The sequence below is a fragment of the Plutella xylostella genome, chromosome 22 (assembly GCF_932276165.1).
Source record: "Plutella xylostella chromosome 22, ilPluXylo3.1, whole genome shotgun sequence".
Taxonomy (NCBI): domain Eukaryota; kingdom Metazoa; phylum Arthropoda; class Insecta; order Lepidoptera; family Plutellidae; genus Plutella; species Plutella xylostella.
This window is the reverse complement of record NC_064002.1, coordinates 9,890,940-9,903,842: the sequence shown is the minus strand read 5'-3', so window position 1 is coordinate 9,903,842 and position 12,903 is coordinate 9,890,940. Positions and strand designations below refer to the sequence as shown.

The 12,903-nt window shown below is 35.9% G+C and overlaps 1 protein-coding gene and 1 long non-coding RNA gene across 2 annotated transcripts; both read right to left on the bottom strand.

Annotated features, from left to right (window-relative positions):
• Positions 1-4,993: 4,993 nt before the first annotated feature.
• Positions 4,994-11,920, bottom strand: LOC125490251. The gene is made up of 3 exons (XR_007267571.1): positions 11,635-11,920; positions 5,528-5,725; positions 4,994-5,169 (listed from the first exon to the last, which is right to left on the bottom strand). It is a non-coding gene; the product is annotated as an uncharacterized LOC125490251 (long non-coding RNA).
• On the bottom strand, positions 6,328-10,918 carry LOC119691519. The gene is made up of 2 exons (XM_048628840.1): positions 9,790-10,918; positions 6,328-6,487 (listed from the first exon to the last, which is right to left on the bottom strand). The coding sequence occupies exons 1-2, from the start codon at positions 10,683-10,685 to the stop codon at positions 6,475-6,477; spliced, it is 909 nt and encodes a 302-aa protein (XP_048484797.1). The 5' UTR covers positions 10,686-10,918; the 3' UTR covers positions 6,328-6,474.
• Positions 11,921-12,903: the final 983 nt, after the last annotated feature.

The following is a 12,903-nucleotide window of genomic DNA, read 5'->3' as shown; positions in this document are numbered from 1 at the left end:
CCCTAGGTAGGTGGATAGGCACTTTCATGTTACTCTTTATATGTTCGAAACTACTATAATGTATCTATGTATAGTATCTTATAGAAATTTTATAGGAAATACGTACTTTTCCAAAATGCTTTCTTAGTAAATATAATAATATATTATAATATATTTAGGCCCTGTTTCACAATGTCTGGTTAGTGCCTACCTGTGAGATAAAATACATGCTGTCACTCTCTGTTATTATTTTTTTGACAGTGACAGCATGTATTTCAGCATCAAGTAGGCACTACCTAGACATTGTGAAACAAGCCCTTAGAATAGTTATAGTTATAAGCTGAAAACACATTTTAGCTTTCAGTAATTATGTTAATTTATAATACCGCTTTTGCAATACTTGTATATCGTCATAGACTAATACACTAATATTAGTCTATGTCTATGATATCGTAAAGGTAAAGTTACTATGAAATATGTAATATTGGATAATTTTTATCAAATTATTTAGGTACTAAAAGATGGTAGGCTTAAGATTAACTCTAACATCAAACAGGGAGCCTTGAAATCACGAACTTGTTTTGACAACGATTTTTGGATTCAAATTGTATTGATCTTGACAAGATATTGCGTTTTTTACATTCGAAATACTTTTGATATTTGATTTAACAGTGCAGCGATTACAAGATTTTCGAACCTCCGGTTATTATTTTTATTTATTTTATTTATTTATTTTTATTTATTTTACTTAACGTAGCGTATCGTCAACTGTCACTGTAAAATGTAAGGTGAAATTACGAATTTGGAACTAACGTTCCAAAAGTGACTAAGTTAGCGCTGTTTTTTTTTAAATATGTTTGTGTAGTATCGAAAATAGTATCGAATTGCCACGTTAGCCCGTGATAGGCCCGACGAAACGAAAACTAACTTTACTTAGGTAGACGTAATAAAGCGAGCGTCAAAAACGCATTCTGTCGCCGGTCGAAGTAGGTACCTATAGTCACTTCGTAAATGTTACTTCGCTTTGTGTGTACAATACTTTTAAACATAATAATATATTAACCCCCTTATTCATAGAAAAGTTACAAGACGTTTTAACTAAGAAACTGTTTTGTCTCTCTCCGACAAAGAACAATTTGTTGTTTGACAGAGAGGGACAAAACAGCTTATTAGTTAAAATGTCCTGTAACTTCTCTATGAATAAGGGGGTTAGTTTACATCAATGTTAGCTTAGCTTTTCATATACTAAACTATACTAAACTTTCATATACTAAAAAAACTAAAATATGTATATCATACTACCAAAACTCCGTTTCAAAGGTGGATTAATCAACAATATATTAGGGTTTTATATTGAGTGCATTAGATATCGAATAATCTACATACCTACAAAACACTCATCGTTGTGCTATTCTGCTAAATAAAAATAATAGGTAAATAAGAAAATCTTTTTTTTAAATATAGTCGATTTTTTTTTAAATATACGAATTTCAGATGCCATTTTGAGTTGTTTAATAAATTTAACGTTAGTTATCGACGTCTATCTTTCAAACATACGAAAAAAGTAAATTTCAAAGTTTAAAATAAACCTGCAGTAAAAATTAAGGCACCTACTTGTCAAAATTATATAAAATAACTAATTATTAGATCTTTCCTAAATTGTTAAAATCTAATTCTCAGAATTTTGTTTTTTTTATCAACGTAAATCTAAATTCCGATTTTACCTTTAACTATGTGCTAAAGTTAGAAAGTATCAATTGGAACTCTTTCATAGCTTCTGAGTGTATTATTTTTAATATGTACATACCTATAACGAATTAATGTAATTTTTCACCAACTCTGCTATGCACATTGTAGTAAGTATGACGATGTGAAATACCGTGAAAGATGAGAGAATCGGCGACCAGGGGATCTTTCCCAGCAATAGAGTCATTGGATAAGAACGAGTCATTGCTTCTCTGTAGTACCTTTTATGGTAATATTGTGACTTTATATTATCACGTTTTTTTTTTAAAAAGTCTTTCATCGATCATAATTTGTTTAGAATAGAGTGAGCCCCTAGAGACCCTCCTTTGCTTGGTGGTGTCAAATACTAAACACAGTCTGGCTAGTGAAATATGAGTTTATACATGTATAATAGAAAGAAATAATGCATACTTTACGTCAGAATTAACCTAAATTTTTCATTTAATTAGTAATTTTAATATTAAAATCATTTTTAATATATTTTATTGTAGGTACTTATAAAATCAATTTGCCATTTTAAGGTATTAATAGATTTTTACGTTATTGTTTTCTTGTATTGTCTCAAAATTCATAACATAGAACTTTAAAAAAAAAACAATATCTGACAATCCTACTACTTAAACATTTTAAACACATTATAACAAACGATATTTTGTTACCTGCTTTTAAAGATATTATTAAAATATAAAGGAATAAAAAATAAAAGTTTAACCACTGAAGCTTCTCCTTCCTTCCTTGCACTGAAGTTTTGAATAGGTACTTGTACTTACTTACTATACCTCACCTACAAACTATTTTATAACCTTTTACAGGAAAGCCGATACAATCGTAACTGAGATACCTTAACTTAAATTTCAATTAAAATACAGGCTTTAAACACGAATTTCTATTGAAAATCCATCATTTGTGACTGTATACTTTGATTATCGAGATAAATATGATCAGGTAGAATTTAGCCTAATTATGATAGAGAAAATATACATAAAACCTTACGAAATAATAAAAAAAATACGAAATAATAAATAGTTAAATACGAAACAATAATTTGCAGAAATAAAAAAGGTAATAATTTGCTCAACACCCTAGTTACACGTTTGTTTTAGCAGGTTAAATTATTAGATGCACCAATTATAACTCTTTAATATTACAAAAAACTGAAGTTAATACAATTTTAGAATTTTTCTCAAAAACTAAAATGCACTCGGTTACCTTCTAGCTATCAAGTTAATATACTTACCTAATTCATTCATTTAATAAATCTATGTGCACCTAGTAGCTAATATTAGTTCTTCTTTAGATATAATTACTTATACTTATAATTAATTTTCTAGAAACTATAAATATTTTGAAGTTATTGTATATTCTGTATGTAAACGAAACAAATAAGTATCGGGAAATGACATTGATTACACTGTATAGTGTATAGGTAGGTAAAGTAGGTTATATATGTAATAAATATTTAGAGTTTTAGCCATTTTTATTAATACTACCGTTATGTTTTGATATACATATACCTACATATAATAATTATATTATGTCGATAAAGTACAATGTCTGTGTTAACTAAACATCAAGTCAGGCTGCAAAAACATCGAGTTGTAGAGTTTAGGTCTTAATTTTTGAAGTATGATAATGGATTATATGAAAGGAAACCATTTTTCGAGTTAATTTCACACTATAGACTCTCAAATGACCAATAAAGTATTGTCTACTGTTTTCGCGTCTTATTACAAAGTATTTTGGGTCAATGTGCGTTTACTAAGTCATATTAGGTAAATATAGTAACACTAAATATAGATGCACGTCTTGTGTCTACACTAGATTATAAGTAATAGAGATATATAGAGCATTTCATAATGCACTCATTCCTTAACTATGTCACTGGTTTTTTTCATTACATTGAGTGTACATACGTAGGTATATTAAACCACGTATTACAACCCCTACAAATTAACTTATCTAACTATGACCTACTTGTCTAATTCTATTTTATTAAATTCAATGACGGTATGGCTCCTACATATCCTCTTATACTTCCTCACACTCCTACATATCTTCTGCTGTAGAGAGAAATAAATTAGAAATATTCTAAACAGGATGGCTCATCACCTCATTAGATAGGTAGGTACATTATCATTTATCAAGTATTTATGTAAGTATCCCTTAATTCACTTAGCTCTTTATTAAAGTTTGAAAACTTGAGTCTAACAAATGCGGCATCCTGTATAGTATAAAGTACCTACATATTTATAATTATTACATTATGTGCCCACCTACCTAGGTATTATCTAGTATTAGACCTTACCTACACAGCTAATATACGGCTAGCGATGTTTATACTCACACAAAAATACGATTAATCATTCATTTATCTGTTATCATCATCATTATCATCATCATCATCATCATCATCATCTACCTGATAGATAAGGGTACCTACTGCTGGCTATCCATTCACCTCCAGGATATAATGTCTAAATACATCTATTAGTTACAGTTGTATTGCAGATCCGACGACGACGGGTCGACGCAGAATGTTCTCACCCTTTGTAGAAAATATCTGAAAATAAAAATTGTACACTTAAGTAATCTATATTTTTCGTTTGTGTAAATGAAAATATTAAAATTTTCTGCAAATATTAAATTCAATAATGATAATATTTTGGAATTGGCATTCCGATATACTAAAAACTAAATGAAATTAGTAAGTACCTAGGTACATGAAAAATAAACATTGCTTATTAACTCACCTATATTATAGTGTTCGTTTTATTTATCACTCATAAGTAGGTAGATCTAAATGTTGTAAAGTACTAAAGTAGTATTTTGACATCAGTGACTGCTCCTGCCTGCCTCATACTGATGCCTCATAGCTCTGATTGTTGTTGGCATCTGTAAATAAACATATTACAATTTAGATATTTACAACAACTATTAGTTACTACTTTCATGTAGGTAGTTGACAAAGTTTTGCTTTCGAGAATACAGAGAGAGAGAACCTGAGTATAAATATATCATTTATTACTAAAAGGATTGTTTGAAACGTTGGTAAGTAGGTACCTATAAATTATTTAAAAGTAAAAAGTGAGTTTAGGTAAAAGGTTAACTCCATCTAATTACCTGATCTTATATCACTGTAGGGATAACCGCTTACATTTTTATTTTCTCTTTTCTCTTTTTGATGATGGTGAAGAAACGAAGATCCCATCCACTTCTATTATTTCCTTATCTGTATACATAACTACTAGCATTAGGAAGTTTTTCTATATATTTAGGGAGTCATTTCTAAGCTAAGTTACTCAGCCGGAGTTTCGGTGCATCTCATCTATATATACGTCTCTAAGTCCCATTTCCATTACTTATTATTACAGAATGCATGACCGTCCAGACATTTCCCGTTAATATTTTATGATAATAATTTAATCTTCAGATGTGAGTAACTACCTGAAATAAAATAAAAGGATTAGTTTTTAGGTAGGTGTTACGTATTACATGCATATATTTTGTACTAGCTGTTCCCGCAAGCTTCGCTACGCCTTAAAAAGTTTTCCCGTGGGAATTCCGGGATAAAAAGTAGCCTATGTTCTTTCTCAGGGTCCATATGTGTACCAAATTTCATTCAAATCCGTTCAGTAGTTTTGGCGTGAAAGAGTAACAGACAGACAGACAGACACAGTTACTTTCGCATTTTTAATATTATAGTTAGGATAAGTTAGGATTGATTGAATTGATGATGCTTGATGTGGTAAATGGCCAATGTAAATAATTGATGATACTTGATGAAATGGCCATGTAAACTCACCATTAAAATACCAAGACTGTGCTTCATAGCTATCCAGGATCGCTTGCTGGTGGTGGCTTCTTGTTGCATCAAAGAGTTGGATTTTACTGCCTCAGTCTCATCTTCACGGTAGGCACTGGCTGGGTTATCATTGTCATCTTCATCTCTACATCTGCTCATGTGTAGTTTGATTTTGTATTGTAAAGTTAAATGTCATGCCTGTAAAATGAGCATTTTTTTAAATTAAAATAGTACCTAAGTAGCTAAGGATTTACAATGTATGGGAAAGTGAATAGGTGGGCTATAATAGTTAGTACAATTATTTATAAGTACTGATTAAACTCTTACGTAAGTTCCTGCCTTATAAAACTTAAAATATTCTTCATCTTTCTTAGATTTACAGACCATTTTTTAAAAACCTTAATTAATATACGGATAAAAGTGTGTTTAATGCGATTAGTGAAATTTCAAGAATATTGATACGATTATAGGTAAGTAAGTACCTATTTTTCTTTTCTTACATTGATGCCTTCTGTCGTAATTACTGTGACTATACTAGGTACTAGTGACTGCGCGACTCAGGAATTATAATTTGGAATGGAAAAGCTCTGATTTGTTTAAAATTTTGGTACCTTATAGGAAACCGGGCAACAAGTCTTTTACCCTGGTTTGAATTAGTAGTTTTTTCTTAGCTGTTTTAGCGTCATCTATTTTGCCACGACTGACCCCACCACCTATTTTATTTAACTCATTCCAACATGACCTACTGATAGATATTTATAATATAGATTAATTATTAATTGCAATGAAACAACCGACCGTATAATTCGACTTGGCGCTTTATTACTGAAAACCATAGAGCACGACCATAGACTATAGAGGTGTTACCATAGAGTATAGAGGGCACGATGCAACGTGCCAGTGCTACGTCTACACAGAGTACACGACAAACACATCACTCCTCCACACTAATTTTGAAACCTGTTAACAAACAATAAGACAATAAAAATACAATTAAAAAATAAGACTAATGCTAAAACTTATAACTAACATTTTTATTTCTGGGCCGTAAACACATACGAGGTGGCGATGTAGGTGTTAACGGCCGATCGGCCTGTCGTGGAGGTGTTAACGGCGGATCCAGTTGACCTGAGGTGTTCGGAACCGAAATCCCTCGCTCACACTCCACATGCCCCTCCTCCTCCACTATTTGTTCCACGGGCGGGTCGGCCACGACCGCGCTCGGCACAGGAGCCTCGGTCTGCACTGTTGGATATGGTAAGGCCAACGGCATGGAAACAGACTGATACTGGGCGGAACTATTAGCAGTGACCGAGCTCTGTGGCGATGATGAAGGTTGACTTACATCTAAGTCACGGCTAGCATCTACACTCTTAAATAACTGATCGATATGTCTTACACATACTTCATTAATATCTAATATATATACACTGTACATTCTATTTCCTAAAACTTCCTTAACTATTCCCTTTTTCCAAAACCCTTTTCTGGAACTGTACCAACGTACCCAAACTGTATCACCCTCAGTAAATTTCCGTTTTGAAAGAGGTTGTTTATTTACACATGTTATCTTGTCCTCTTTAGGCAATATTAAGTCTAGCCGTGATCGTAAATTTCTTCCAAACATTAATTTCGCCGGAGACTCACCTGTAACACAGTGCTCTGTATTTCTGTATACAAATAAATACTCCAGCAGCCGTTCACAAATTATTGTCTGAGGTAGATTGTCACTAATAGCGCATTTTATCATTCTTTTGCAGATTCTAACAGCATTTTCAGCTTGTCCATTACTAGCTGGATGATAAATGGGTGACGTCATATACTTTATACCGTTGTTGGAACAAAATTCCCTGAATTGTGACGAGTTGATTTTGGCATCATTATCCGAAACTAGAGTATTACAAATTCCAAAAACTGAAAATAAATATTTCAGCTTTGAAATCAACGCGCTCGTAGCAGTGCCATTATTCATAAGCAAACATTCTACCCATTTTGAGTAGCTATCCACCACCACGAGGTACACACTCTGACCTAACGACATGTAGTCGATGTGCACGCGCTGCCAGGGGCCGGCGGCGCGCGGCCAGGGCGCGGGGGGCTCGCGCGGGGGCGCGGCGCGCACGCTCACGCACGTGCCGCACGCGCCGACGCAGCGCTCGATGTCGGCGTCGATCCCCGGCCACCACATCCGGGCACGAGCATTACACTTCATCTTTACTACACCCAGATGAGTGCTATGAAGCTCCACTAACATTCGTTCTCGTAACGATGACGGAATAATAACTTTATGACCTCGCAATAAGTATCCATTCTCGTATTGTAGGTCTGCTTTACATCTAAAGTAAGGTAGGACAGACTGACAACGTACTGAACGCGGCCATCCGTGTTGCATGTATTTGATGACAATTTTCAAGACTTCATCATTATCAGTGGCCCTTTTAATATCGTCTAACAACACGGCCGGTGTACTTTCGTCCAGGAATTTCAAAGAAGTGTACATGTCGAACTCTCTGTCACTATCAGAAACCGTTTCTGCAACCGGGGCGCGCGAAAAATAATCCGCTACCACATTATTTGCACTTGATGTATACTGAATGACATAGTTATAGGCCGACAGAATAATCGCATATCTCTGCAAACGTAACGCCGTGGTTACCGATATGCCCGAATTTTGATTAAAAATCGACACTAAAGGCCTATGGTCGGTTTGTAAAATAAACGGGTCGCTGCGTCCGTAAAGGTACTGATGGAACCTTTTCACACCGAAGATTATAGCCGTAGCCTCCTTTTGAATCTGGCTATAATTTCGTTCGCTAGCATTGAGAGACCGCGAGCCGTAGGCCAAAGGTCGCTCGGAGCCATCCTGCGCGCGCTGCAGCAGCACGGCGCCCAGCCCGTGCGGGCCCGCGTCCACCGCCAGCACCAGCTGCGCCGCGGGGTCGAAGTGCGCCAGCACGCGCTCGGACGCCAGCTCGCGTCGCACGGCCGCCACGGCCTGCCTCTGCCGCGCGCCCCACTGCCACGCCGCGCCCGCCTTCAACAGCTCGTGAAGTGGACTCATTACAGCCGACGCGTTTGGAATAAAATTCCTGTAATAATTTACAACGCCTAGAAAACGCTTGACCTCTGTGACATTTTTAGGCTCCGGAGCATTTAAAATAGCTTCAACCTTTTTAGGGCAAGTTTGTAGACCATTTTTGTCTATAACATAACCTAGGTAGGTTACACTGTCTTTGAAGAATTCGCACTTGTCTTTTTGTAAACGGAGACCCGAGCTATTCAATCTATGTAGTACCTCCCGTAGTCTGGCCAAGTGAGTAGCTTTATTAGGCCCCGTGATGCAAATGTCATCGTACCAGCAACTAACGCCTTCTATGCCGGATAGGACTGTCTCCATCGATTTCTGAAAGATAGCCGGCGCGCTGGCTAGGCCGTACACCATACGGGTGTATTTAAATAAACCTTTACTACTATTAATAGTTGTAAGCTCTTGGGATGGTTCATTTAGAACATATTGATTGTACGCGTTTTTTAGGTCTAATTTTGTGTACTTCTCACCACCTCCTAGTTTTGCGAACACTTCTTCAATGCGCGGTAATGGGTACTTATCGACTAAGAGGTCTTTGTTCAAGGTAACCGAGTAGTCCCCGGCTATCTTGACCTGTCCGTTTTCCTTCAGTACCGGCACAACAGGAGTCGCGTAGTTGGAGTGGTTGACTGGCACTAAAATACCTAAACTCACTAACCTATCGAGTTCCGCTTCAACTTTATCTTTTAAAGCAAATGGTACCGTGCGTGGCTTGAAAAACTTAGGTACGGCATTATCTTTCAATCGAAGGTCAACTTTAAATTTATTGAAAGTACCTAACTCATCGCGCCACAATTCAGGGTATTGTTCCAACAGCGTGCCTACCTCACCATCAGTGTAAATTTTATTTAAATTTGTAGTTAACACTAAGTTAAATGTGGACATGAAATTTCGACCCAGTAATGGCGGGCCGCCATTTTCCACTACAAATATCCTAATCGGTTTTGTCTGACCATTGTATGTCACATTCGTTTCGAAATAGCCCAGGGGAGAAATTTTATGCCCGGTATATAGACACATTGTTATGTTACAAGGCAGCAGTTTATACAATGAGAAGTTACTCTTATAGAAACTATCTGAAATTACAGTTGAGCCTGAACCAGAGTCGAGTTCCATAGTAACATTCTGTTGTCCCACTATCAAGTCTAAAATAAGCGGTTTATTTGTCACATACCTTATATTAAAGTTCTGGCATTCCTCACACCCCGAGTTATTATCGTCATCCTCAATATTGTTTATTCTTGAGTTTTTGTTAGTACACACTTTTCTTAAATGGCCCTTAGATCTACACTTTTGGCACTTGTAATTTTTAAAACGGCACGTATCTTCTGAGTGGTTCTTCATACCACACACCCTGCACCGGGTCTCTGAGCCCGGGGCGCCGCCGCCGCTGCCGCTGTATCCCGCGCCTCCGCCGCCAGCGCGGCTCGAGCCGCCGCCGCCGCCGCTGTAGCCGCCGCCGCCGCCGCCGCGACGCGGGCCACCATCGCGCTGAGACTTAGCATCAAACGCAGCACGGTATATTGGTTCTTCCTTGATGACCAATTTATCAAATTGTTTCGCCTCCCTTGTACACTCCGCTTGTTGCGCCAACTCCAATGCCCGAGCAAATGTTAATCCTGTTGGATTTTGCTCAAACAATTTGTCGCGTTCGGGACCTGAGCCCAGGCCGAGGACGAAACGGTCCCTGAGGTTCGTCTCCAGGGCTGTGCCGAAGTCACAATAGCTTGCTAGACCTCTGAGTCGCGCCGCCCAGTCCCCTAAGCTTTCGCCTGCACTTCGAGTCGCCCCGTGAAACTTAGCCATGTCCACGAAGGAACATTGTTTAGGCTTGAAGTGAGCGTCGAGTAAAGCCACCAATTCCTCGTAGCTTAACTTATCCACATCGCTTGGATAAGCAAGATTTCGAACTAGCCGGTATGATTCATCGGAAAGATGCGTTATGAGAATGGCACTTTTACAGTCTTCTTCCACTTTGTTAACTTTCACAAATTGTACCAAGCGTCCTTTGAAAATGTCCCACTCGCACGATTTGTGGTCGAAAGTAGCCAAATTACCCAAAAACGCCATTGTTATCCGTTTTTACAACACGTGAGTAGATTATCCTCGTTCGACAGTGATAGATATTTATAATATAGATTAATTATTAATTGCAATGAAACAACCGACCGTATAATTCGACTTGGCGCTTTATTACTGAAAACCATAGAGCACGACCATAGACTATAGAGGTGTTACCATAGAGTATAGAGGGCACGATGCAACGTGCCAGTGCTACGTCTACACAGAGTACACGACAAACACATCACCTACCCTTAATAAATTCAGTCAGATAAATTTCCTTCAAACATTTTAACATCGAGGTCGTTTTTTACTAAAATGGCAATAACTTTTTTCTTAATTAAACAATATAGCGACGGTTTATACTGTTTTGAAAACTGCATTAAATGAGCAATTTTTTTAATAAGGTGCCAGGATTGCGTGGTAGGTATATATTTTTTTTCATAGACTGTAGAGTCAAAGTTTCTTATAAAAAATATGATTAGGTACCTTGAATGACTTTGAAAACCGTGTTTTTTTAACATACTTACAGCGCTAGCGTTACTCGTATTTTTTTACTGTGATCTATAGCAGAAGTATACAGGGTGATACTACACCAAAAAAATATTTACAATATAATTTTGTACCAGCGGCACGCATAAAAGTGATACAAGGTGTCGATTTTAAGCAAATTTATAAAAGCGTCAATATCTCGAAAACAATCGATTTTTTACTAAGGTTTACATAGAAATAGGAGATCGAATATAGTGAAAAAAAATACCGCTGGATATAACATTCTCGCCGGTCAATTTAAAAAAAGGTAGAGTCGTTCTACTCGTATTTATATTTATTGTCTACAATAAATAGCATTTTACCCTGTGTAAATCTATCTAAAGATAAATATTAGCCTGCTAAATTTAGGTGTAGTTTTTGAAGTAGGTATATAGGAAGTTGTTCTCTACATTAATTAGGTACTTACCTAGCTTAAAAAGTCCTGAAATTCATAAAAATCTGCTGCTCTACCGGAAGGAAACCGGGTGACTTTTCACTCATTTTGTATTAATCTTATGTGTAATCCATTAGAATTATTTATTGGGCAAAATAATATAATAACTTAGAATTGCTTAGTTAAATTTTAGCATTATAAGTAACACTCTACATCTCTACATTATTATTTACTCCTTACACTAAACACTAAACCTAACTGTTATGGATAACACTACCGTATCCACTAAACTCCCCTCACTACTGCAAGATCAGAGGGACCCCCTTTATAAACTCACAATAAGGTCGAAGAATGCTCTAGAACGTATAATCCAACCGATTTTAAAAACCACTAGTCATCTTGAATGCAATACGTTTCAGTGGGATTTGAATGAGCAGTGTTATACAATGTTAACTTTACGCAAACGTAAAAACAGGACAGAGCTATAAGAAAAACAGGGACAACAACATTCTAGAAACGTAAGTCGGGAATATTCCACACATTGAGTTCGACAAAACATCACAAGAATGAAAGAGACAGAATGTGAGATGAAAAGGACATCCAGTCTGAATCGATTAATCTAGAAAGGTCAGGGATACCAGTTGTAAGAAATGAAAATAACTTATAATTTGATATAATAATTAAACAAAAACACTTTTATATTTCCAGACGACATGGGTTAAAAACAGAATAATATTAATTACCTACCAAATCGATTAAAAAAAAACACTACTAGGTTTTTTTTAAATCGATTAGGTAGGTTTATTCATTATTTTATTTTATTTTTTAGGTTTGCTTTTTCATTTTAATTTTTTTCAGGTTATTTATATTTTTTTAGATTCATTTTATTAGACTGTTCACGCTATGTAGAGAGCCCACATAAAAATCTATCCAATTTAAATTTGGGGTAAAACTATTAACTAAAATGGTTAAGGAATGAATAATAAAAATGTGTGGCTTTTTATCAGTAGTCGAAAGAAAACTGTGCAAGTATGTCTTAGGTACTCTACTTATATACTTACAGAAAGAAGAACCTGTTTAGTTATTTGATACTACCAGATGGAAGTAGGTACATAAAAAAACACAACAAAACTTATATATATATATAAGTAATGATTACTTATGAAAAAGTACACCTGAACAGGTAAGATTATTATTAGAATGATCGAAACGTGGGTCATGTAACGAAACAAGGCATTTTCATCGTCCATGCACTCTGACGAAAGTTAATATTTTTTTGAAATCAAGGGTACTAAAATTGCG

Excerpts from the sequence above, each read along its gene's own strand:
- LOC119691519 (XM_048628840.1), bottom strand. The coding sequence starts at position 10,685 with ATGGCGTTTTTGGGTAATTTGGCTACTTTCGACCACAAATCGTGCGAG.